General features: G+C 42.7%; 1 protein-coding gene across 2 annotated transcripts in view; it reads left to right on the top strand.

Moving 5' to 3' along the window:
- The window catches only part of itpr2 (inositol 1,4,5-trisphosphate receptor, type 2), an 82,065-nt gene that overhangs the window by 12,755 nt on the left and 41,996 nt on the right, over positions 1-27,314 (top strand). Inside the window, exons 9-37 of one of the 2 annotated variants that reach the window (XM_049573547.1) lie at positions 724-819; positions 1,952-1,996; positions 4,188-4,339; positions 5,833-5,932; positions 6,025-6,185; positions 6,283-6,424; positions 6,578-6,736; positions 8,898-9,070; positions 10,481-10,600; positions 10,826-11,008; positions 11,170-11,421; positions 12,029-12,176; positions 12,285-12,432; positions 14,455-14,642; positions 14,737-14,860; positions 14,957-15,014; positions 15,142-15,307; positions 15,637-15,825; positions 16,368-16,454; positions 16,541-16,666; positions 16,817-16,939; positions 17,155-17,355; positions 17,442-17,693; positions 17,786-17,911; positions 18,104-18,232; positions 18,575-18,695; positions 18,852-19,033; positions 20,356-20,498; positions 21,064-21,172. In XM_049573547.1, coding sequence (XP_049429504.1) covers positions 724-819; positions 1,952-1,996; positions 4,188-4,339; positions 5,833-5,932; positions 6,025-6,185; positions 6,283-6,424; positions 6,578-6,736; positions 8,898-9,070; positions 10,481-10,600; positions 10,826-11,008; positions 11,170-11,421; positions 12,029-12,176; positions 12,285-12,432; positions 14,455-14,642; positions 14,737-14,860; positions 14,957-15,014; positions 15,142-15,307; positions 15,637-15,825; positions 16,368-16,454; positions 16,541-16,666; positions 16,817-16,939; positions 17,155-17,355; positions 17,442-17,693; positions 17,786-17,911; positions 18,104-18,232; positions 18,575-18,695; positions 18,852-19,033; positions 20,356-20,498; positions 21,064-21,172 — 4,203 coding nt within the window. The remainder of the gene's footprint in view (positions 1-723; positions 820-1,951; positions 1,997-4,187; positions 4,340-5,832; positions 5,933-6,024; positions 6,186-6,282; positions 6,425-6,577; positions 6,737-8,897; positions 9,071-10,480; positions 10,601-10,825; positions 11,009-11,169; positions 11,422-12,028; positions 12,177-12,284; positions 12,433-14,454; positions 14,643-14,736; positions 14,861-14,956; positions 15,015-15,141; positions 15,308-15,636; positions 15,826-16,367; positions 16,455-16,540; positions 16,667-16,816; positions 16,940-17,154; positions 17,356-17,441; positions 17,694-17,785; positions 17,912-18,103; positions 18,233-18,574; positions 18,696-18,851; positions 19,034-20,355; positions 20,499-21,063; positions 21,173-27,314) is intronic. The other variant, XM_049573548.1, reaches the window with a different exon arrangement.

The following is a 27,314-nucleotide window of genomic DNA, read 5'->3' as shown; positions in this document are numbered from 1 at the left end:
AGCTTTGCGCAGCTCAGTTTAACTAAACATAAATCAACAATTTGTGTTTTTAAGCACTTAAATTTACAGTTTTGTCATAATTAGGCTCCATTATCTCGCACATTCAGACCATAATTTCCCCTTTGTTGACACATACTGTCTGCCTGTCTGCCACTTTAACCTTTTAGCTCTTTGTAATCCACTGTCTATTGTACTAGATGTTCCTCTTTATCAGCCTGCACTAAGTAGAAGTTCCTGTTGTCCCTCTGCCTTTTGTGCCAGAAGTGCTTATGTTACCATATCAGTTGTTGACATGTTGTTGCGCCAGTATGACAAACACAAATTCCTGTTGCACTTGGCACATAGGGTGACTCTCATTCTGACTCACTCTGACTCTGCAGTGATAGGCTAAACTGCAACTCATTTGGTGTGTGAAATATTCTCACTTTCAATAACCACTCCAAATAAAATAAGTCATCCTCCGGCTGCTTTTGAATCGGTCCTATCCCACAAGGAGCGGTGCTGTCTGCTAAACAAAACCAGACAATAAATGAGCAGCGTTGTACAGTAATATCCATACAGACATAAACTGAACACTGTGAACAATGTTGAGAAAGTCCCTCTGCACTGTATCAGACCAGCTGGAGGCAGACTGACACTTAAACACGTACTTGCAGGAGACAGAAAACATCCAAACGATGGGCAGAAACTGATGCTCCTTCTTATGTTGTGTTTCTATGCCAGGTTGTGCACTATGACCCCTGTAGAGGCGGAGCCGGCCAGTGGAACAGTCTCTTCCGCTTCAAGCACCTGGCGACTGGGAATTACCTCGCAGCTGAGGTGAGTTTGACTTCTAACCCTTTGTCATTCAAGATTCAAGATTACTTTGTCCCTAATGGAATCTGTCTTGGATGTAAAGTCTGCCACATAAAAATACACACATAGTACGCCCCTCTTGTCCAGAGTTTAGGAGATTCACTGATAGGATGAAAGAGTTTTTATGCATATTCAGGTATCTCCTCCTGTATTTAATTGGAACTCTATAGCGTCAACCTGATGGGTGCAGTACTTACTCTGAATACAGGGTACGGGAGGGGTCTGCCATCATTGGTGTAGAATCGTACCTGTCTCATTTTGTGCATTCTGCTGTTGGGATATAATTTGTTCCATTTTTCGAATTAGTCTCTCACTGTAAAAGTTAAATTCTCCATTTGACGAATCTGCTCTATTGTTGCTATCCATGAATTCAGCTTAGGTGTTACTGGACTTTTCTACATCCTTGACACCTGCTTCATGGCTTCCACACACTTCATTCTGATGTATCTGTCCACATGATTTAACTCCAAGTATGTTTTCTATCTGTAAGGGTTCTTTAAAATCAGGTATGAATTGTATTGTTTTCTTAACCTCGTCCCAAAAGGGCGTTAAGACTAGGCAGAGGAAAGAGGTATGAGTATAGGTTGCTGTTAGTTCTCCACTTCCTCTCCAGCAGTTAGTTCTCACTTAGGGGTAGTATGTCCCATATTTATTCGGGGATAGAAAATATCTCAAGCAAACTCTCTCCAATATTTGGAATGTGTGATATTAAATTTTTCTCCTACCCCCATCACTTTCATTGCTGTGTGGACTTTGTGATTTTACCTGAAATCACCTTCAAGCCTTTGTAATGCCTCCATCTAATTTTGTAGCTGTGAATCATTGTGTTTAATTCCTCAGTAATTTTGGAAAGTATCTTTTGTCTGCATCACATGTTTTCCACACTGACAGCATTTACTTTGCAGTGTCTGAATAAGCACAGTTGAAGGGGATTGTAGGTGATGTGCTGTAGGTGGCAGTATTCCCATTGATATGGCCACTATCACCCATCTGCTGTTGAACAGTATGCATTTTAGGGTGATGGGGATGATATTGACAGGATTATCATCAGATTGTTTTTTATATTTTAGGTGACTGACTGTCAGTTTCTCCGCAGGTGAACCCTGAATTCAAAGACAACACGGTGGAGCCCAAAGGAGAGGTGAGTCAGTCAAACAAGCACATTTAGCTGCAGAGTCACATACAGCTCAGACCTCAGGCTGGCTGCAACCAAGAGGTTACTCTAAGGTAACATTTTAAAAGAACTTGAGAGCAATTACAATGAGTGCCTTTACATGGACATGAATAACAGTTTTGATTTGGTTTTTGGAGCATCACGTTTATGTGTGTTTGAGCATGTAAACCCTATATCCTGTCTATGAGAAACCCAAATATGCTAGCTGGAGTACTCCAAAGACACTGGGAAAATGAAAACCCGATTTCTTTGTGCTCAGGCTAACACCATATTCCGAAAATGATCATAACCTCAGCCTCATAAATTATTCATGTCCATGTAATTGCACTCACTGTTTAAACGGCAACAGCGATCATCTCAACAGTTACAGCTTGTCTGTCCAACTTTGGGCCCTTCTCTGTCTCCTTATCCTTTGGTTATGCAATACCGCCGGTTCTCTTACACTCACACACAAAGTCTGAATCTATATCTAGACATTTCTTTCAGCTCTCAGCTACCTTGCACATTTGTATTCTGGCAGAGCGAGGAACACGCACACAAACTCTCTCAGCCTCACACACTTTCTCATGCACATGCTGAATTTCAGACACACAGGGGGCTCCTTACATAACGTCTGGGTGTGGGGGTGCCCTGCGAGAGGGGATGGAGGGGAGGCAGACGTGCTGTCTGCTCTGCTCCACTCGCCTGTGCTAAGCTGGTGGGGTGAGTCACCAGCAGAGGGGGGGGCGTTGGTGTGGGAGAAGGAGGAGGGGGAGAGGAGTGGGAGGATAGAGAAGCTGAGGCGTGGAAGCAGCTCTGGGGAGCTTCCCATTGACATGCAGAGAACAGTGGGAGAAATTAACCCTCGCCATTATGTGCTGCATCTGCACAGCGCAGACTGTACCAGCCTACATACCGCAGTGTCTAACACACCACACAGAGAAGTCATGGCTCTATGGCTACATCTCTGTGTAATTTGATACCCCATTAGAGTAAGAAGCTGTGACAGTATAGTTTGGCTCACATCCGTCCGCCCTTAATTATAGATTTTATCAACAGTTTTGCTCACTTATCAGTATTTATGTGAGTGTGTGTGGAAAGATATGGCAGCTTGGCCTGAGATCAGCCTCGCATAGACCCACTAATACTCAACATTACGATTCAATTAATTTATATGATTTTTTTTTTTTTTTTTTTTAGAATGTAGCAAGACATATATATGATATATGTGAAATATAAAGTGTGTGAGTGCAGTTTAAAATTGTGGCTGCAGGACGTGAAGGTCAGAGGAGGTGTTGTCCTGCTGTGTGCACTGCTGTTGGCACTTAACTATTTATCAGTCTGTGGACATAGAAATAACTGAGTAGGTTATTGTAATACTTATTGTTACAGTATCCCGCGTAGTTATCATGTTTGATGTCACAGCATAAGACAAATATTTGGTTGCTGTGGCTACGTAAATGTTTATATTTTATTTTTTTTCTCGATCTTTTTTAGTAGAGATGGAATTATTCTTAATTACTATCAATATATATTAGTGTGCAAATTATCTTCCTGATAAATAAATCAATTATTTTGTCTATAAAATATCAGAAAATGGTGAAAAAAAAATATCGTAATTACCCATTTCCCAGTGTGACTATATTGCTTTTTTTTAGCTCAAAAACCAAATTTGAAAAATGGCAGCAAATCAGCACATTTAAGAAGCTGAAACCATTAAATATTTGACATTTTTGTTTGAAAATAGATTCAATGATTTATTAACAGCATTGCAGGTTAATTTTCTGTTGATTGACTTATAAATTAATTGACTAATTGTATCAACATTTTGAGTTTCGTGATGGTTAATAAACAAAATAGGTAGTTTGAGGCAGGTTCAGATGCTTGTTTGGTACAGACCCCAGCATAAATCATATTATTATCATTTTTATATTCCTGAAATCAAAACTCATATCACAGTGTCTCAAAAAATGTTTGCAGTATGATTTTTTGCACTCCTGCAGCCCTAATTTGGACAGCACATAGAAAGGACATGTACTGTATAAAATTTGTAGAGACAAGATAAAATCCACTGTCTGAGTACTGATAAACGATCTCACTGTCTGTGCTGTAAAACTTTTACACTGCAGACGTTAATTTCTACTTCCTCTCTGTGTCTGTTCGTGTTTGTGTGCTGCAGAATGAGACAGATACTTTGTTCTCCAAGAGGAAGCATCAAGCGGCAGAGAAGATTGCTTTCACGCTGGTTTCTGTTCCCCATGGGAATGACATTGCCTCTCTGTTTGAGCTGGACGCCACCACTCTGCAGCGGGCCGACTGTCTCGTGCCCAGGTCAGTCGGCCGCAGGGGGGCAACAGTCACAACAACAAGTTACATCTGCTTCAGTGTTATCCACAGGGGGCATTTTGCACCAGAGTTCACAGCGCAGAGCACAGCCGTTATTGTCAGAAAATCTACCATTAGGATGAAATACTATCACTTAATTTGAATCCAAACCATCTGCTTTTATGATTTTTTCTGAGTAAGTGTCATTTAGTTGTTGGTATGAGAGCAATTTGAAATGAACGACACTTGTTGCTCGATAATTTCCCAAATGAGTGGAACTTAAATAGAAGCTAATGGAAGTTCCTCATTCAGTTGGCATAATTATTGTACACATATTTTATAACAAGACTGAGTCTACAGCCGTGCTAGCTGCCCCGTGAGGCTGTACTCAGGCCCAGCAGTGCTTTAAGCTAAATGCTAATGTTAGCATGTTAACATGTTCACCACAATGCTAACATGCTGTTGGTTAGCAGGTATAATGTTTGGCATATTCATAAAGAGTGGTGCAATAATGACTCCCAAAACCTGGAAATGAGTAAGCATTTTAGCACATCAGGTTCCCTCGTCTGGAAGTCAATGTTTTTTTTGAATGGGGTTTTTGGTTAGATGCCTGCAATAAGGTCTGTGGTTAACACAAGCTTGAGAGACTCTAGTTTTGCTCTACAACATAAAATTTGTCAGTAAATACTCCATTAATGAACTTTGAAGCTTTTAAGTGGCTTAATAAAGGTGTTTGTGAACAATTGGCTAAATGAAACTACAGAACCTCAACATGCCCAACACGTCTTTACAGACTTGTTGTGGTGGTGACGTTGAATCATGAATCCGTTGTGTAGTTCGTGTATAGCTTAATGTTAACTTTGTTTGCCACAGAGCTTATTTTCTCCAATAATCCAAAATCCAATGAAAAAAAAATCCCACTGGCATTTCGATGAGGGAACTAGGGCAATGCTAACTTCTGTGCCCACTTACAAAAAAAAAAAAGTCATCCTTGCAGCACTTAGCGTGTTAGCATGCTAACATTTGCTAAGTCATACTAAAAAGAAAGAACAGCCGAGTCTGATGGGAATCAGACATTTTGCAGGTATTTGGTCATAAACTGAAGTTTAGGCGACGCGACATTAGATGAATCATCAGGAGATCACTTATATTACTACAGTTCACCCAAAGGGGGACCTGAGTGTCTGAACCAAATGTTATTGCAATCCATCCCATAGTTGTCAAGATCAAAAACTGAAAAGTTAACTTCATGGTGGTGCCTGAGGGAATCACTTAAGTCAGTAGGGTTTATCCTCCTTGGACCATGAATGTCTGCAGTTGCTAAGATATTTCCATCCATATCAAAGTCCTGGACCAAACAACAGGCCGACATTGCCATCCTTTTAGTCACGTTAGCAGCTGATTGACATACCAGTGGATACTTTGTAGTTCAACACAGCAGCAAAAATATGATGTTAAAATCATATGTGGCCTAAATGACTCTTCCCATCCCTCCTCAGAAACTCCTATGTGAGACTTAGGCATCTGTGTACCAACACCTGGGTGACGAGCACCAGTGTCCCCATTGATGCAGAGGAGGAGCGTCCGGTTATGCTTAAGGTCTACACACACCCACACAAACCCACAAACACATTCACAAGTAAAAAAACATGATTGCATTGTTTTGAAATGTATTTTGGCTGTCACAATAGATTGGCACCTGTCCCACTAAAGAGGACAAAGAGGCTTTTGCCATCGTGTCTGTTCCCCTGTCGGAGGTCAGAGACTTGGACTTTGCCAACGATGCCAGCAAGGTCCTGGAGTCCACTGTGAGGAAGCTTCAGTACGGCAACATCGCTCAGAACGAGAGGAGGTACAGATGCACGAGCATGATGACACAGGTGACACAAGGTGGTGTGCATATTTTATTTTATTTCATATGTTTTTGTTTGCCTTCATATATATTTCAGGTTTGTGACTAAGCTCCTGGAGGACCTGGTTTTCTTTGTGTGCGTGGTACCAAACAATGGCCAGGATGTTCTGTCTGTGGTCACCTCCACACCCAACCGAGAGAGGCAGAAACTCATGAGAGAACAAAACATTCTTGCCCAGGTCAGCATGAGAACACACACACACACACACAAAAAAATAACCACAGATTCACAGACAGTCTCAAGAAGTGTTTTTATTAAAGTGTTCTCTCACTATAGTCTGTTAATGCTCGATTGGTTCTTCATCATTGTTTGTTGGTTTCTGTTCCTTCAGATCTTTGGCATCCTGAAGGCTCCATTTACAGATCAGGGTGACGGTCCGATGCTAAAGTTGGAAGATTTGGGAGACCAGCGCTATGCTCACTTCAAGTACATGTTGAGACTCTGCTACAGGGTGCTACGCCACTCCCAGCAGGACTATCGCAAGAACCAGGCACGTTTCCGCCTTTTACGCAAGTCTATTGTTGAGAATCCATTCAGTTTCTTATCAGGCTCATTAACATGTTCATTAATATCACAGGGATGTGGGAAAGTGTTGGCATAGATAGGCTTTTGACTGGGAGCTTATCAGTTTAGATTCTGCCAGACTGTGTGGAAAAATCTTTGCAGGGACCACAGCTGCGTTAATGACGCCCTTCATCAAGAAACTTAAGTACTGCTCAGACAGTTTTTGAATCCATTATTGGTTGAGCAGAAAACAAATTATGACAACTTGTGTGAGTTCATAATCGTTTAAAAGCACATTTTTTTCTCATGAATGAAAAAATTTAATCTAAAAGGAATAAACTGCCCCGGCTCTCAGCTCAATACACTCAAGACTTTTGCTGGTACAGTCTTCATAGGTTGGGTACAACCAGCAGCTTTGTTACCTATTAGCTAGTTAGCTATTAAGCTAACTTTAGCAAGATACTCCAGCAAAAATGGTCCCACTGAGTGACTCAGGACTGTTTCAACTGTTGTCCTGAAATTATGTCACAGATCAAAATTTGTGTGGTTTTATGTATGGCTAGATATTGGTATTTGATACATTTAAGATATCAATTGAAATAACTCAGTACTGAGTAGTGTCAGAACGTCTCCAGCCAAGCAGTACCTTCATTCTATCCTTTTTTGCACAATCTTTTTTTGCGTCTGATCACGGACCGTCCCAACTCTCTGCTGGATCAGCAAACTTTATATTGCTGCCATCCTCTGAACCACTTCCTGGCAAATGGTCAATTCAGTGTCTGTCTCGTTGGCACAAGCTAACACAACAGCAGCAGCTAACATCCAACACCGAGCTGTTAAACAGTCCCAACAAACTCACACCGACACTGAAATGGCTTGACTGTTGTTAAACCCATTAATAACTGTTCACTGTTAAGAACCGTTAAAGTAACATTAGCAATCAGTATGTTTACGTGCACGCAGTAGTCGAGCTAAGTTCGTAGCGCGGCTAATCAGTCAAGTCGGAATTCTCGTCTTGTTTGAGTATACGTGCAGAACAGAAAATGGAATTTCTGACAAAGTACATCTGACTCAGCGGCGCAGTGTCCTTTTTAATATAGTGCGTATTGAACTAGTTCCGGTTGACCCGAAGAGGAAGCTAAGGACGAATGAAGATGGCGTCCTTGTCCGTCGTCCAGAGGTGTGTCTTCTGCTTCCCGGTCGCCATGATGTTTGTTTGTTTGTTTTTCCGGGAGTTACTGCACTGCTATACTGAACTGCTGCTACGTCATCTCCTTCTTCTTCCGGGCGAAAGCAATTAATTACAATTAATGCATTTTATTCTGCTCTTGTAAACTATATACTATCCTAACATATGCCTGATTCCATGTGAACGCAACTTTAGTGGGACATTTGACTAGACCAGAGCCATCATTAATGTTATTAGTATCACTGTGGCAAATTGTCAGCTGTGAGAAAAGGCCCACACAAACTTAAGAAACTTAAAAATGTATGGGGACATTTAAGTACTCCATAAGTACCACTTGTAGCCATAGTGAGCAAAGATTACATATGCTAACTTTAACTAATTCTAGCCAATAAATATTTTCTAGTCATACCTTTTAAATATGTGATGATTTGCTCTCTTTACTTAATTTCATTTTGTTACAAATTCACTATTTTAGTTTTTTTTGTGCTCATTAAGCAAACTAAGCTGTTCCATAACCTCATTTGGGCTTTGGTACGTTTTAAATATTCTTATGTGACATTTTATGCGCTTAATTAATAAGTTAGTTGAAATAAAAAATCAAGTCATAGATTAATTGATGGAACCTAATCCCGTGATGGAAACAGTCATCACTTGCAGCCCTTAACTGATCACAAATGTTGAGCTGCTTAGTGGCTAAAAGGCTGTGGATGTGACAGGCAGCTCTCAGGTGGAACTGTGGGTAACTTCATGAATGGTAATCAGGGAGTGTTTTTTTTTTTTTTTAAAAAGTTATCTTGTTCATCAAGTTCAAGTTCCCCCTGGCTGATGGTGAAATGGACACCCTAGATGCAATTATGTGGCACATCTTGCTCTCTGTATGACTATGTCTCTCAACCTCACTTCACCACCACTTATACGTCAAAAGTGTTTATAACCTTATGTTTCTTGTGCCATGTAGGAATATATTGCCAAAAAGTTCTCAATCATGCAGTCTCAGATTGGGTATGAGATCCTGGCCGAGGACACAATCACTGCGCTGCTGCACAACAACCGCAAGCTGCTGGAAAAACACATCACCACCAAAGAGATTGAGACCTTCGTTAGCCTGCTAAGGCGCAACAGGGAGCCCAGGTCAGACATGTACATTTCCACAAGAGCAGATAACCCGTGGGAGCAATTTAATAATGGAAAATACAGGGAAAATCTGACACTGTGCAGGAAAATTAGTGGTCAGACACAAGACTTTTTCTTGGCCAATGGTTAATTTTGTAACACAAGGACTGAACACTGTCACAGGAGCTCAGTATAATGCAGAATAATTCAATACAATATGTGAATCTTGCCTATTTAAAGTAGGTGTAGGCAGAAATCTGACAAAGGAATCAGAATTTGAAAATACTCTCTCCTTCAGCAGCTCGTCCCTCCTTGTCCTAAGCCCCTCCCACCAGACAGACATGAAAGTTTACACAGTAACCCAGGGTTTCCCATATATTGATTTGTTAACTCCTTTTCATTGTAGAGTTGCCCACATCTCATTCACCCAGCCCCTCCTTGCCCCTCTCTCTGTCTCGGTTAATCAGACCACAGATGAGACAAGAATAATCTTGTTAGCCACCCAACAGTCCCTCCACCTCGCTCCCTGCCACTGTTGACTGCTTCCCTGGGTGGAGAGCAGGGTGCAGCTCAGGAGACAAAGCTTTGGTCTGCAGCTGTAGTAGCTTGAACTTTGCCAGCACAAACCCCCAGTGCCTGTTGTCACAGTTTGCTGGTGACCAGCGGCAGCGCCAGGTCTTATCTGTGTAATGTCAGGAGAAAGTTTCCCCGTTTCCTGCGTTTCTGCTGTGGTATTTGCGCTTACTGGATTTGGGTTGCTGCAGCCACTGACTCAGGGTCCATCTTGGAGCTGCTGCCCACTCTCCTCCCAGTTACATTGTCTGTAGCAGCAGCAGAGGCTAAACTATTAGCAATACTTTATCTCCATCTCTGAAAAGCATCCCCAATATTGACATGTTTTATTTTGTTACTGTCAGTCTGTCTTTTAGACTCTCTTTTGATACATCCATTTTCCTTTTTTTGGGTTGCTTTGCAGTGTTGTGTTTCCAGTGCTAGAATAGCAACTTCATCTTCAGGATTCTTTGCCATTAAATCAAGCTTTAACCGAAGGGATAAGCATGCACAACTGCATTTGTAGAATAACCAATAGGAACGTGCTGTCTCCAAAATGACCTTGGCCAAAGTCTCCCATGTTGTGCTACATTTTTCTAAAGCCTGAAAGCTGAGCCATATTTTGTGATTTGTATTGGGTGGTATATTAAAAGGTGTTGCTGTTATTGTGTGCGTGTGTGTGTGTATATGATAAAATACAATAGAGTATATACTGTACGTAGGAGTCATACCTTACACAGGAAAAGAGGGACAGACAAAGATGTTACACGCAGCCAGGTACACACACAAATTCCATGTGTTCAATCAGCTCATGTGTTCCTTTGCTGAAAACGTTTGTGCAAAACAATTGTTAAACATGGTGATTCATGTCTGCAGATTCTTGGATTATCTGTCTGATCTCTGCGTGTCCAACAAGACCGCCATCCCCGTCACACAGGAGCTTATCTGTAAATTTATGCTGAACCCCTCCAACGCAGATATCCTCATCCAGACCAAGTGAGTCACACCCTGTGCTATCTATATTTAAAACACCCAAGTTGATCCTGTCGTATTTCAGTCGTTCATTTTTAAACATGTACAAACACGCACATTCAGTACGCTCTAAAGCATGTACTGCCTCCTCCAGTGTGCCTCTTGTGAAATAGATATTTTCAGCAGCTCTACGTCAGAGTGTAATGTGTGCAATTTTTCTAGTAACTGCTTTCTGTCGCACTCTCCCAGACTAATCCCTAACACCGAGACCACCCTGGAGTCCTCGCTGATGCAGGAGGAGGTGGAGGAGGAGGAGGTTTGGCTCTACTGGATCGACAGCCACAAGGAGCCTCACGGCAAATCCATTCGCCATCTGGCCCAGGATGCTAAGGGCAACCACAAGATGGATGTGGACATTATCACCTATTACAGGTGACGGTGGCAATGTTGCTTTTAGCTCCCCAATGTGCTACACCTTCTCACCCCAGTCACACAAAAATAGCTGAAACAAGCAAGAAGGAGTTTATATTTTTCCCATTTTCTTTCCACGTCCAGTCTGAAAAATAAAAACATGTCCCTTGCCTCCTCTGTAGGTACCAGTTGAACCTCTTTGCTAAAATGTGTCTGGACCGCCAGTATCTCGCCATCAACCAGATCACCTGTCAGCTCCCTGTGGATCTGATCCTGCGCTGCATGTTTGACGACTGCCTGCCCTACAACCTCAGAGCCTCCTTCTGCCGACTCATGCTGCACATGCATGTGGACCGTGACCCGCAGGAGGCCGTGGTGCCTGTACGCTACGCCCGCCTCTGGACCGAGATCCCCTCCAAGATCACTATTCATGAGTGAGTGTCTGTCTGTGTGATTATGTGTGTTATGTACAGGTGTATTTTGCGAGTCACTACATGCAGATTGTAATAATAATGATAATAAGAAGAACAGGTTACACTCACTGTTAGAGTGCATAAGCCAGTTTGAACAGGTGGGTATTGAAAAGGGATTTGAAGGATGTTATGCTGTCAGACTGTTGAATGTGTGGGGGTAAGGCGTTCTAGAACCTGGGGGCAGTGCAGCTGAAAGCCCTGGCACCCATGGTGCTGAGGTGTGAGGTGGGAATGGTCAGGAGATCAGCAGAGGAAGAGCGCAGGGAGTGGAAGGGGTTTTACTCCTGGAGAAGGTCAGAGAGGTCAGTGGAGGCTAGGTTGTGGAGGGCTTTGAAGGTGAGCAAAAAGTTTTTGTAGTCAATTCGGCACTGAACAGGGAGCCAGTGTAGTTGGATGAGAATGGGGTGATGTGGTCGGATGATGTAATGATCGCTGAGTTTTGAATGATTTGTTGCCTGTTAATGAGTTTGGTGGGAAGGCCAGGGAGAGCTGCGCTTCAGTAGTCAATATGGGATGTAACAAATGTGTGGACTTCAGTGCTGTAGATTGTGATTGTGCTCCTCCGCAGGTTTGAGTATGAGTCCACTGACACGTCCAGAGAGGACATGAAGAGGAAGTTTGCTCCCACCATGGATTTTGTGGAAGAATACCTCAAAGATGTGGTCAGCCAGCCTTTTCCATTTGGCGATAAAGACAAGAATGAACTCACGCTAGAGGTAAAATAAACTTTCACATTTACTTTCTCACATACAGAAAGCTATTTCAGTCTCAAATATTGCTTCATGTTCAGGTTTTTATCATGACGCTTTGCTTCTCTCTTCCAGGTGGTGAATTTGGCCCGAAACCTGGTTTACTTTGGTTTCTATAGCTTCAGTGAGCTGCTGCGTCTTACACGCACTCTGCTGGCCATCTTGGATATTGTCCAGCACCCACTCACATTCATGAACAAGCTCAACAAGAGTCCAGAGGCTGGTCAGTGCAGTTACACAGTAGAAGTGCATTATTTCATTGTGTTGGTCAACTCAGGTCTACTTTTATATTTAGCGTTTTAATCTCTTCCACTCCACCCTTCCCTACTATAGACCAATTTTTGTCTTTTTTAGGGGGGTACATGGGATCTTTAGGGCAAGATAGCAGGTCAACGGTATATGCCACATAGAAATGGTATACATAATCTGAAAGCAGGGAAACTGAGGATAAATTTGAGATGCAGATCTGTAGTGTGTTAAGTTTCTAGTCATGCATATATAATAAACATTGTGTTATGGTCTGGTGCGCAGACGTTTCGGGTATATAAGGAGTTGGAACACTACAATGGAAGTATATGATGGCCATTGTCATGCTCAATCATGTCTCATAAGTTGTTGCAGCAATTTTTGTGTCAACACCATTTGTTTCAAGCATATTTTATCACTTGAAAATTGATAAAAATGATCAAAACTCCCTTCAGAATACCACATTAAGACATCAAGACCTGCAGGGAACACCATGGAAAAATCCATGCTGTGATTTGGTTTTAAAAAAACTTTGATGTTTTGGAGATTTCTGAAAGAATTGCTTCTTTTGGTGATTGGATAGCAAGCACTTTTGTTCTGGAAACTTTTGAAATACCCCCTTACTGGAAGGAAAACCATACATCCTCTGAAAGCCCGAGGTCTGTAGTTTGTGGCTGTAAAGTTTCACGAGGCGGTTATTATCCAAGAGGTCACACTAGGTCATTTTATACAGTGAGGTCTGTTTAAAAAATGGTCTCACTACAATTTAACATCTACTACTGGGGCTAACATCATCACACAAGAATGAAATAAGGTGAAAATGTATTCTGCATGCAGAAAAAAAAATATTGTTTTTGCCTGAAATTGCATGAGACTAACATAAAGTCAGCATGTTTTATAAAGGGGAGACTAGTGAGTATCCACAGATCCCATTTTCATTCAGATATCTTGAGGTGAGAGTCCAAGGGACCTCTCTGAAAATGGTCATGCTAGTTCTTCTCTCTTCAAAATGTAGCCCAACTTTGGCCACAAACCGGCATGACATATACCAATGGATTCCTTAGGTGGTCTGGTTTCATATGATGCCAGTATCTGTCCTGTAGCTTTTAAAACGGAGCCTCTGAAAGACAGTAATGTTGCCCGAGGACGCCGGCATCCTCACAGAGTGGAAGAGGTTATTAACCAGTAAACAGAAAGTTTAAAGCTAATGAGTAAAACTGTATTTTGTTTTTTCCTCGTCGAGGGACTAAGATAATTGAGCAGGGAGGAGGCAGTTTCATAATTTGGGTAATAAAATAAAGAACGCTAATAAAAAAATGTGATTCAGTTTAAGCTGACAAGCAAAGAACAGATGAGAGCCCGGCATCAGTAGTCCTCAGGTTTCCAGGTGGGAAATATGGATGCAGCAGTTAATAAATGTATGCAGAAGCAAGGCTGTGCATGAAGCATAAGGATTTAGAATTCAAGTGTGAGAGTAACAGGAGGCGAGCAGAGGGAAAGAAGAAATGGGGTAACAGTCTTGCTTTTTAGCTCTTGTGCAATTAATTCCTTGCGTTGATTTGGAAAAAATAAAGAAGCCTGGGTGTCAGGGTGGAACTGAGATATGAAGTTACAGAAATAGAGACGTGTCGATATGAGGTCAGAGATAAATTCCTGTAGATCAGAGGAAGAAAAGAGCGATCTGTTTCTTGGAAGTGATTCAGGATGATGCAACTGGATTGAAAAAGTTTTCTGGAAATGTTTAATATAAAGAGGGCAAAGTGATAAATATAAAGGGTGGTTAGCTTTAATGGACTGGAAACAATATCTGCGGATTTATTTTTGTTCAGCTGGAAAAGGTTCTGTGGCATCCATTCGATGTGCTCGGGGCATTTGTTTGAGCTTTTATGATACACATGGTCAGAGTTCCATATGCTCGACTATGTTAAAAGATGTAAATGATAGGCTTTACACAGACACACACGATGCAAAATGTGTGAAGACAAATGTTTTCCTTTAGGCAACAATGTCCTGCGTACGATCCACGGAGTCGGGGAGATGATGACTCAGATTATGATGAGTCGAGGTGTGCCTCACAGCCTCCCTGACACCCCTCCATCCCTGCGCTACGGGAGAGGACACTTCCTGCCGGACAATGAGGATGTCATGGTGATGGACACCAAGCTGAAGATCATTGAGATTCTGCAAGTAAGTGCCACCTACTGGGGGTATTTTTAGTGATTTCTGGTGAATTTTGACATTATTAAAATGTTTGATTTTGTGACTTTTGTTTCTCTCTTAGTTCATCCTGAGTGTGAGGTTGGATTATAGGATCACATACTTGTTGTCCATCTACAAGAAAGAGTTTGGGGAGAAGACCATCGGTGACAACTCTATGTCTTTGGCTGAAATGCCCCCAATAATGCGTAAGACTTTGCTCTCTCTTAGTACAACTACTAAAACATCTTTTCACATTCTAAATGATATGTTTACTGACCTGTTGCCCTTTTTTTTGTGTCCAGCTTCTGAACCAGACATAGATGAGATTGCAACCAAAGCAGAGAGCATGTTTGCAGGGAGGTTGGTGAAGCTGTGCTCAAATACACTCAAACATTCACACAAATAGTTTAATTGAAGATGTAAGCTGATTGTTTTCTTTAGAAATGATTGCATTTGCTTAAAAGCTCCTGTTCATGTTCGATTTCAGCTCAGAGCTAAGTGCGGTGGAGCTGGACGACGAGGGTGGCCGGACATTTTTGAGGGTTTTGATCCATCTCATCATGCAAGATTACCCCCCATTGGTGTCTGGCTCGCTGCAACTCATCTTCAAACACTTCAGCCAGAGAGCCGAGGTCCTGCAGGCCTTCAAGCAGGTAGCGACACAGCACTTACACTTGAGCATTTGATACTTGGTGAGCTGACAGAGTGTGGCATTAGGCACTTCCTGAGTTAATCAGTTTGGATTAGGAGGGTTCTCCAAAGGGCCAAACAGCAGCTGCTGTAAACTGTCTCACTAAGAGCTTCCTCAGCTGGAATCTTGAGCTGCACAAGCTCCCGTTTTAACAATGCACTGACTTTCCAAAGTGGTGCACTGAGACTTCTTGGCAGACATATGCTTTCACACACATTTGTTCTTTTAATATCTTTGTGTCTGGTTTATTTCTCATCCAGTGTGTTTGTGTCTGTGTGTTTTCTTACCCAGGTGCAGCTGCTAGTGTCAGAGCAGGATGTAGAGAACTACAAGCAGATCAAGACAGACCTGGACCAGCTGCGTCTGACTGTTGAGAAGTCAGAGCTGTGGGTGGAAAAGAGTGGAGTCTACAGCAACGAGGACCTGGGGGTCAGGCAGGGCAAAGAACAGAACATCGAGGTGCTGTACCACCATTTAATGGTATCCAGCACCTAAAAGCAAAAATCCACATATCAGATTTTAGTGTAGCATTTATTCCTCCACTGGAAGTTACTATATTTATCTTAAACACCCCATCAGTCATTCAGCTGCACTGTAAATGGCCTCTTTGTTTGTTGTTATTGTTCATCAGAGCTGATGGGAAGCTGTCCTGTTGGCTCAATTCGAAGGAATAATAAATAATGATGCATTGCAGAACAGGAATCTGCTGTAAATCAGTTTCATTAGTCAGTCCTGTAACATGCAGTGTGTGTTTTTACTTCAATATTGTTACAATAATGTAATGATAAGAATCAGTGCAGGGACTTTTCCCAGAACACTGTGACAAATGGCTGGTAATTAGAGACAGGATGTAGAGGTTGTTGCATACCAAAGATAAACCTTTTGGAGTGAGCACATAAAAACGGTGGTGCTGAGGCATAAAGCTACAACAAAAGCCCACAGAATTTTTGAATAAAATCAGTTTTAATAATTAAATGTAGTCACTAAAGACTTGTTCTGTCTTCATTTGTATGTGTTGCCAGGAGGTTGTCCTGAGCCCAGTACAGGATGGAGATATTAAACCTCAAATTGACAGCAACAAAGCAAACAACTACAACATCGTCAAGGAGGTGAGCTCCATGTCTTTATTTCCAGGTTATCCTCATCTTTTTGTTCTGCAGTGTGTCTGTAATGTGTGTGTGTGTGTAATTTTTAGATCCTACTGCGGCTCAGTAAGCTGTGTTACCCCAGTAAGAAGAGTCGTGTGCAGCAGCAGAGGCTGCTGAAGAACATGGGGGCCCACACTGTGGTGCTGGACCTGCTGCAGATCCCCTATGAGAAGGTGAGTAACAACCATAACAGCCGAGTGAACGACTCATCGTACGTAGTGTTTCTGTGAGATCTTTGTGTAATGGGGTTCCTTGATATCTCGCTGTCTAACATTCTCTCTAACGATCTCTCCTTGTGTTTGCTTGGTTCTGCTTTTGCACAGAGCGATGAGAAGATGAATGAGATCATGACCCTGGCACATACGTTTCTGCAAAATTTCTGCAGAGGAAACCCTCAGAACCAAGTCCTGCTACATAAACACCTGAACCTCTTCCTCACTCCAGGGGTATATTGACCTTGCTGTACTTTTCCCTTACTTTTTTTTAACGGAAATGCTCTTCTCTAGCAGAGCATGCAGAATTAGTCCTGGTGTTTTTTTTAAAAGCAGCTGTTTTCTTTGTTTTATTTTTCTGTTACACAAATGATCAAAATACTGTGTTTATACATATTTTCTTCCTCTAAAAGACTGAATAAAGACTGAATCATTACTGTTTTTTCCAGTTGCTGGAAGCTGAGACGATGCGTCACATCTTCATGAACAACTACCAGCTGTGCCATGAGATCAGCGACCGCGTGGTCCACCATTTCGTCCACTGCATTGAAACACATGGCAAACACGTTCAGTACCTCAAGTTCCTGCAAACCATTGTGAAAGCCGATGGGAAGTATGTGAAGAAATGTCAGGACAAGGTCATGACAGAGGTGAGAATAACTTGTGTCAAATGAAAGCGTTTGTACTTTTATGCATTCGTCAGTATAACTGTTTTTCTTTGGGTGTGTGTGCCCAGCTGGTGAATGGAGGCGAGGACGTGCTGGTGTTCTACAACGACCGCTCCTCGTTCCCAGTGTTGCTGCAGATGATGGGCTCCGAGCGAGAGCGCACAGAAGAGGATGGAGCTCTGGCGTACCACAACACACTTGTGGAGTTACTGGCTGCCTGCACCGAGGGCAAGAACGTCTACACTGAGCTGAAATGCAACTCTCTGCTACCACTGGACGACATTGTCAAAGTTGTAAATGATGTCCACTGTATACCAGAGGTAAAGGCTGGATCAGTTTATCAGACAAATTAATTTTTATCTGTCTTTTATCTGAAACCAGGCATCTTATTTCTTATTTCCTTATTCTTCAGGTGAAAACCGCGTATGTGAACTTTGTGAATCACTGCTACGTGGACACAGAGGTAGAAATGAAGGAGATCTACACCTCCAACCATATCTGGAAGCTCTTTGACAACTTCCTGGTGGACATGTCCAGTGTAAGGCTCTTGCAGACTGAAAGGTCACACATGTCTGCCTGATACTTTTCTAATGAGGCAGTGTATGTGTCAAAGATACACTGAGGCTGACTGAATCTATTCACATGCTGCACGTGCAGAGAAAATGAGAGACGTGTGATGCGAGGATAACCTTGTTCAGAAGTTTTCCTCTGTTTTGTTTTTGTATTTAAGGTGTGCAACACTACTACAGACCGTAACCATGCCGATCTGGCCCTGGAGAAGTATGTGACAGAGACAGTGATGGCCATTGTCAAGGGTTTCTTCAGCTCACCTTTCTCTGTCAACCACTCCAACCTGCAGGTATTGTTTTTCACCTCTGACAAGCAGGTGAAATGTGCACGCAGAGGGAGGCTCACTCACGGCACGTCCAAATCCTTTGCCAACTTTTAGCTACTTTACAGTAAAAAAAAAATATGTGACAGAAGACTGCCTGCTTTACTGCACCATCGCCTGGGACCTTCTTGTTTCATTGCAGACATTTGTACCTAGAGCAGATGCTTGAGGTGTTTTACGCAGAAGTCTGTACTAATGTCTCCTATCAGAGACATTATTGAAGCGTTCCCATCAGGATTATCTGTGTCTTTCTCTACACTTATGCCCCTTTTAAAAACACTATTCCCTGCTCTCTCTCTCTCTTCTCAGACAAACCAGTCAGTCTTCATCAAGCTGCTCCAGTCGTCTTTCAGGATCTACAACTGCACTTGGATCAACTCAGCTCAGAAGGCTAATATTGAGAGCTGTATCAAAACACTGGCTGATGTTGGTGAGTGCTGCTACACTGCTGTCCAGCCCTCGAATTAATTGAGATAGAGACATTTAAGATATATTATTACAATGTAAATTACCAGTTAATGTAGCGACTGGGCTGATTTTGTGCACAAAATCACACTGACATCCAACCCTTTGTGTTCTTCCCCAGCTAAGGCACGGGCCATAGCCATCCCAGTGGACCTGGACAGCCAGGTCAACACTTTGTCTCTGAAGGTCCACAGCAACATGGTGCAGCGAGCAGCCAAGGACTGGAGGATCTCTGCCCGCCAGCGGCCACGCAAGGAGCCCCTGGGTGGCCCTGACTACAAGAACATCATTGAGAAGCTACAGGTGCGCTTTTTGTTTTCACAAAACCAGGAGTCTACAGACACACCAGCAGCTCTGAGACTGCACAAAGGCACAGCGGGGCTTTGCTAATATCTTGCAATGACAATTCTTAAAGGTATACTACGTTATTGTTTGTAAGCATGCTCGCCAGTGGAAGTGAAAGTAAAATTCAACCCCAGATTCACTCTCATTTGGTGTTTTGCCTTGTTATATCTGCATTTTTTCAGTGCTGTGTCTATTACATTCCGGCTGCTTACAGCCTGGCACATGGTTCATACCTTTTTATAAAGCCCTGACCTCACTCCAGTGCTGTGGGGGTACACACCCATGAACATCCCATCCATCCATTTCTATAGACACTTAACCTCTTGAGGGTCACAGGGGTGCTGGAGCCACTCCCTAGTGACGTTTGGCTAGAGTCAGGATGTACCCTGAACAGGTCGGCAGACTATCACAGGGCTGACACAAAGAATCAAGCATGCCATTCACGACGAACATGCATGTCTCTGAAGTTTGGGATGAAGCTTAAGAACCTGAAGAAAACCCCTGCTGACATAGTTAGAATGTGCAAACTTCCAGCCATGTTCGGACATGGAATATTCTTGCAGTGATGCAACAGTGCAAACCCCTATACTGCAACACAGAAAATAAGAAAATACAGGCAGAGGGCAGAGTCTCTGCAGAAAAATGCACCGCCATACTCTTCCACTGTGAGAGAGGTTACTTCTCCATGAGTCTATACATCTTTTTTTTCCCAGGAAAATCCTGCATAGCATTTCTTTAAGCAGGTGTAATGTTCACTATGTTCACCATCTTAGTTTAGCATGTTAGATTTGCTAGTAAGCACAAAGGCTGATGGGAATGTCATTATTCTGCAGGCATAAACCATGCATGGTCATAAACGGAACTATTACTATTACATTTTGGGCCTGATGATGGTACTAGAAGAATGAAGGGATCACCAAAGTTATCACAATTCATCCTGAGAGGGCCATGAATGTCTGGAACAATTTTTTTTGGCAGTCAATCCAATAGTAGTCAACACATTTCAACTAAAAACCAACACTGGACACTAGGAGATCACCAATGTTACTTGGTTTCATCCTCTGGAGAGGATCTGTAGCTTTAAAAAATTTCATGGCTATCCAGCCAACAGTTGTTGACATATTTCAATCGACTGCATCCCCAAGAGCCGTGCTGCTAGCATGGCTTAGAATTTACATGAACATGAGAGTCCAAATTGAGAATTTTATGGAGCCTTTCTGAGTCAGCAGTATCAGCAGCGTTTGGTTGAGCCTTTATGTGTGTCTGTCTGTGATGTACAGGGGGTCGTGTCCCTTTTGGAGGAGCAGTTCAGTCCGAAGGTTCAGGCGGAGTTTTCCGTGCTGGTGGATGTTCTCCACAGCCCAGAATTGCTGTTTCCAGAGGCTGCTCGCTTACGCTGCGAGAGCGGAGCTTTTATGTCCAAGTAAGTCATCATCTGTAACCTGTGAAAAAGGACACACTTCTTATTTCTGAAGGCCTCGAGGCAACATTTTAAAGTCTAAATCAAGCTACAGAGACAACCGGCAGCATGGCTGATGTTGCGGTTTTGGGTTAGATTAGGATGTTTGACACAATATTATTTGCTAAATATAAGATTGGCTTGTCAAAAATGAAAAAGGAAAACTAGGATTAACTAAAACCTACACTAATTAAGTACTGCTAAATGCTATTGTGTTTATTCAGTAGTTTTGAATGTTTGAAATGATAAATAATGAACATAAGTGGATGGTAATGGTAAGTGGATTACACAAACACATTAGATATTTCTTAGAAAATATCTTGATACATCATCAAACCTCTAGGGGTGCTGTTACTCTGCTGCTGCTGCTGCTGCTGCTGCTGCTGTGTGACCTCCCTGGAGAGCAGAAAAGGAGATTACACGTGCAGTGATCAATAAAGAATTGCTTTGTTTTTAACCTGTGAGCCAGTGACTGCATTAGCAGGACATGACTGCAAATGACACAGCACTTCTCTTGTCACTTTGTCAGACTGATCAAACACACCAAGAAGCTCATGGAAAAGGAGGAGAAGCTGTGTATCAAGATCCTGCAAACGCTCAGAGAGATGCTGGACAAGAAGGAATGCTTTCAGGAGGCTGTGAGTACTTGACCCTGCATGGGGAATATGTCACTGAAACATGGTTTTAAATATGTCATTTGCCACTTTAAGAAGAAAAACTTGTACAAGAAAATCTCGTCTCTCACACTCGCACGGTTACATAAAAAAAAAAAAAATCATGAATTGGGTAAAATTATCTCAAAGTTTGCAGTGGATTCAGCTCCGTCTGCAAGTGCCAGCAATGCTGTACTCCCATCAGCAGTGCGGTGTAGTCCTTGTTTTCTCCCAGGTCTGTCGGCCCAGAGCCCAGACTCCCCTTCATCAGTATGCTGTGGGCCTTTCTATGTTACATAAGACAGGGAGGCACTTGAGGACACACTCACACTGAGAGGGAGAATAGGAGGGAGGAAGTCAGGGAAAGAGGAGGAGGAGGAAGAGGGGGGGGCAAGCACCGAACAAACAAATCAATACTGCAGCGAGTGTGGGGTGCGAGAGCCCGTCTCCTGCTGCACCCCCTCTCAGCCAGAGGCCTGGAGAGTGAATGACATGTGTTGGTGGAGGAGACTTAAGGAGGTGGCTGTGTGTATGTGTGCATGTTTGTGTGCACCAAGAGGGTGGAGGGTGAAGGCCAAAGTACAAAAAAAGTCAGGTCTGTAATCACCTTTGGAAGGTTTGGGAGTTTGCTCCAGCTGTGTGGTGAGAAGAGGCGACTGTGCAACACTAAATGTGCTGCTCCAGCCGAGACTTCCGTCAGTGTGTGTTAAAAAATCTGAGTCAGAAGACAACAAAAAAAGCATCACTGTTTTAAATGTAATGGAGCTGAGTTTATTGAACTAAACATCCTGAAGTAAACTTGGGCGAAAGCATGTGTTGCTGTCCTCTGACCATGTGGGATTCATACAGACGTGATTATTTCTGGCTGACAGTGCTGTCCTACTGAAGGCTGTTGTTGTTGCAGCACATCACTTGTTAGAATAGAATGTATGTATATGCGTTCACCCTCTCTGTCAGTGTAATTGCATTAGTAATAGTGTCAAGACTACCTGTCTCAATATAGCACATGCCAGCCAGTGTCACTTACAGCTGCTCGAGGAGTCAGAGTTTTGTTTTCCCTATTTGTGTTTGCATCTTGTGTCAGTCAGCCAAGCAGCTTTTTTTTTCCTTTTCGAAAGGCAAATGATTCAACAGTTGTGTGGAATAAGATCAGAGGAATTCAAAGTGGAAAAAACAGTCACTTTTTAAAAAGCGGCTCGGCGCATTCGAGCAGCCAGACAGTGCGGTAACGATATGTGAAATGTCAGTTTGTGTAGGTGTGTGTGAGTGTGCTCAAGCATGTATTTGTGGCCTCTCTTTGTCATATCCCTGTAGCCCTGAGCGTGGAGCTGCAGCCTCACTGCACAGGAGAGAGGGAGAGGGAGAGAGAGGGAGAGAGAGAGAAAACGATTGATGGAAATAATGAGAGGGAGAGGCAGACAGACAAAAACAGAAGGAGAGAGAGACAGAGTGACAGCATAGGCAGCAGAGGTTGGTGGCTCCCCTGGGGTGCAATGAGTGGGTGGAGGAGAGTGAGAGAAAGAGATGGAGGGGAGAGTGATTGAGGGAGGGAGGGAGGGAGGGAGGGAGGAAGGGAGGCAGCCATGTGAGGAGCCATGTGAGTGGAAGGGAAAAAAAAAAGTGGGCAGCGGCTACAGGGTGAGGGATTGGAGAGAAGCGGAGTCTGCTCAGTCCATGAGGAGACAGGGCAGGGGGTGCGCTTACGTAACAGCCTGCAGTGGCTGAGCCAGCGTCACGTGGACCATCACGTTCTCCCTCCCTCCCCCCCTCCCTCCCTCCTTCCCTCCCTCCTTCCCTCCTTACTCTCACTTTCCTGTCCGCTCGCTGCCTCTCTCTTCCTCCTTTGCCCCCTCCGTGCTTTGTCTCAGTCTATCGCATTCTGTCTGCCCGCCCGAGTTATTTCTCTCTATCTCTCTCCCCCTCTAGTCCCACCCAGGCCCCGCTCTCTGTTTGCCTGGGTCATGCCAGGAGCGCTGGTCGGGCAGCGGGGGGAAGATCTGCAGCAGTCACAGAGATGTTTGCTCGTACTGCTGCACTGCACTTTATTGGCTGTCAGATAACGGCATCTTCATAAATGTTTGTGCTCCCACTTGCCCTCAAGATGTCTGGGGTGACAGAGACATTTTGAGGAAAAAAGAATTGAAGGGATGAGACTGCACTGTAAACATCACATGGGAGAAAATATGCAGAAAATGCCATTGTAGACTTCAACTTCAAATGTTGTCTCATCTCAGGCAAAGTGCCACTTAAAGAATAAGACTGGTGTTACTCTATACTTTACTGTCAGATCCAATGAAGAACCCCGCCAATGATGCAATGATCCATCTCTTAATACATTTTGACTCCCCTGCCCCGTCTGTGATACTCCGCTGCGAGCACATTTGTTGCTTCTGATGACGTAAATCTTTGAAACTGGGTCACAATTATATAGTTTCATTTCTAAAATGGTTAAGTCATTTCTTAAAACAACTACAATGGACTTTAAGTTTGTGCTGATTTTGGCCGCCCCTGCGGACAAAAGTGGTACTGTTTCCTGGAATGAAGACTTCCCATGAGCACCCCCATTTCGTGCCATAAAGATCTTGATCTGGCTAGTGTGTGCTTTTATTTTGGAAGTGAATGAAGGAAAGATATAATTCATTTTAATACTAACATAGCAAGGTGGCAGTGTATCTATTTGTGACTATGTAAGATTAATTATTAATATGACAATAGTATATCAATACTTTTTACACCTGGGTTACATGTAAGCCAACGACTAACAGATTCAGTTGCCCTGTAACAGTAATTTTGTTGATAAAACTGAAGTTATCAACATGTCTTCATAATAATAAGCCAACAGCAGGATATAGCTTGGTAGGAAAGCCAACATCAGTGCATAGATATAGACAGTGCAGGCGGTGCGGTTGCACTGGGGGCCATGGGGTGCAGGGGCCCATTTACCACCTGGAGATATGCCAGTGTTCAAAGAACAACTCACACTGAATTAAAAACGGTGCGATTTTCTACATTTGCCCTCAAAAAGACAAACCCAGCTCTATCATGCAGTACGCTTACATGCAGCTTGAGAAAATCGAATTATTGGCTTTGTCTGACAGAAACCGGACTTTTAAATACATGTGAACAGCTTAGTCCAACTGAAATTGGACTATCCATAGCTCGACTAACACACCTAGATAATCTGATTGAAGACACACTTGTGGACGGACGAGGAAACTACATTCATCTTCACCATTTTCATTAGTCGTTAGCTTACTCTTCGGGTCAACCGGTACTAGTTTAATACGCACTATATTAAAAAGGACACAGCACCGCCTTTTGAGACAGAGTCAGACGTACTTGATCAGAAATTAGATTTTCTATTCTGCATGTATACTCAGACAAGACAAGATGTCCGACTTGACTGATTAGCCGAGCTATGAGCTTAGCTCGACCACTGCGTGCATGTAAACACACTGATGGTTTTCTGTTTTTGTAAAATAGTGTCACACTATAACAGAATTATACTTATACTATAAAAAATATATAATTTAAGTATAAAAAAACAATTTAGTTAAACCAATAAATTTCCTATTTTTTCATTGTTTTTGTCATATACAGATATGTAATGATAATATGTGTGGGTAATAGGTAATGTGTGTGTCGATGTCTCTGTTAAATCATGTAACAAGAAGATACGAATTACGGTAGCTAGTTTAGATGAAAAATCTCTTAAGACTGACAAGCTGGGCACATCTGCAAGCGGATATTACATAAAGCAGCAGTAAGACACACTGTTGGTAAAATATATATACATGCTTTATAACTAGTAACAGGGGTGCACTATGGCCCGTCATAATGTGTACACTGGGGCCCATCATAACCACCTTATGCCAACATAAATGTTACGTTATTACAGTAACTTCCACCATTACCTATACCTCCATGGACTGTACACAGTCCATTATATGTTAGGCTGCAAACTAGCAGTTTCAGGCATAGGAGTTCATCTTTATTTTTCATTCTTTAATTTTAGCCTTACAAACTTTATTAGCCAACAAATATCTGCCATTGTTTCACAGACCATCTCAATGTCAGACCTCCGCATTGAAACAGAGAAACAGACTCCAGCACAACCAAGTCTTCTCAACCTGGGGCCTTGTAAATTATATATTAATGTGATTCCACGTCTCAATGCAATGTTCGTAGTGTTTTTCATAAATAAAACAGACATATTACAAACCTGTCTGGGAGGAAGAGGGTCAAATTAGGACCTGTCAGAATCCTGCAATTCTCTCCATCTGTTGAATGACCAACCAAGGTTAACCCACGTTTCCCCTGCGCTCTGTCACGCTATTTGTCTTCTTCTTTTTGTCTTTGTTGGACCTGCCTCAGTATCGGCCATGACCATAAAATTTAACGACAAAAATACGTCTCTCTAAAGAAAAATCTCCTCCTGCTTTCTTCTAACTGGCTAACGCACTGATCATGAGGAAACTTGGAAAACTGCCTGGGAAAATGTAAACATAGACTCCTCTGTTCTGTGTGTCCCAAATCATTTCGTCTGATTTCACCAGGAATCAGACACGCAGACAAGCATTAGGAATTACAATATAGAAAAGGCCAGTCTTCTTGCTGATAGTCTCATGTGCTTTTCTTGGTCATATAGAGGTGTCAGTTTTCAACTGAGACTATTTCATAACTACTCAGAACTCCTTGTAGATGCTTTTAATCACCTGGGCACTGTAACTTTATACAAATGCTACTCAACAGGAATAAACAGTGCATTTGCTGGGCACTATTTTCAGCTGTAGATTGATACACATTTGGTGTGCTCCTGAGTATTCAAAGCACCAGGATTCTTTGTGTTGTTGATGTCATGCGGATTCAAATGTCACCATGATGCTGTGGTGGCTAAGACACATACAGTATACCATGATTATGATGTCCGCAGTTTGATTCTGCCTCTTGAAACTTAATGAAGTGCCACCAGAGCATTTCCATTCAATGTATGTGCCCTGGACAGCACTGAGTTAATATGCATGAACTTAAACTAAACTACAGTGCTTGTGTTCATCATGATGAAGGTCAGTTTTTTTGTGAAGGTCTACAGCCCAGAGGAATAATTTATATCAGGCTTTGGATACACAGGCAGTACTGGTTAGCAGGATCAATTCATTAATGCTTTTTTCATTGGGACTTGTTGACAATAAGAACACAATGGCACAAGTTTTTTAATTTGTGCAAATTTCAGTTGTTGTCTGTGACGACTACATGCATATGTATTTAATGTGCTGTCAGGTGTATGTCCATGTTAGCCTGTCCTCTTGCTCAGAGATGATTGAAAAAAATCCAGTTATGTAATATAAACCACTCTCACACTCTGTTTCCCTTTCCTCCCTCTCTTTCACACTCATCCCTGCCATTCACATGCTGTCTATCTGTCTGTCTGTCTGTCCTTTCCCCTCCCGTCCCTCTCCTCTTTTTTCCCCTTGCTTGCCAAGTTTCACACCACCTGCTCACAGCAAAGCAGATTTACAGATTACCACCCTCTTGATACTAAGCACATCACACAGACGCATGTAGACGGAAAGCCTCGCTCAGACACACACACGCACTCTGAGGCATTCAGTGCCACGCTGGCTGTCCCCCCGTGTGAGCTCATCCTGCAGGGTTTTCCCTGGTTGTCTGTGCACTGATGGCAGTATTGGAACATTGCTTAGGTTGGTCCAGGCAGGCAGGGGGCTGGGTGAGCTCATAGATACCTCGTATAGTTTGACCTTTGTCTGGGTTCAGGCTGACACAGCACACTGAGTCAAGTCAGAAAGTTAGAGTTAGGAAATAAAAGAGACCCTGAATTCCTAAAGGTTTCTATATTTTTTTCTAATGCCAAATAATCATCATAATTTGTGCGGAAATGTATTCGTCATGCACGTTTTACTACCGAAGTTTGTACTCAGAAGCTCCTTCCTTTCTCCCCTCCTTCCTCTCGCCCTCACTTCCCTCGGTCTATCAGTCAGGTGTCTGTTAGTTGAGTATTATGTTTTGGTTTCCATGACGATGAGGGATTAGCACATGCTGTTTGTCTGTCTGGTCTAGCCGTGACTGGGCACAGGAAGTCTGTGTACCCTGTGCAGAAATGCCCTTA

Source organism: Epinephelus fuscoguttatus, linkage group LG4 (assembly GCF_011397635.1).
Source record: "Epinephelus fuscoguttatus linkage group LG4, E.fuscoguttatus.final_Chr_v1".
NCBI classification, from domain to species: Eukaryota; Metazoa; Chordata; class Actinopteri; order Perciformes; family Serranidae; genus Epinephelus; species Epinephelus fuscoguttatus.
Note: the sequence above shows the minus strand (reverse complement) of the source record. Positions and strands in the feature narration are given on the sequence as shown.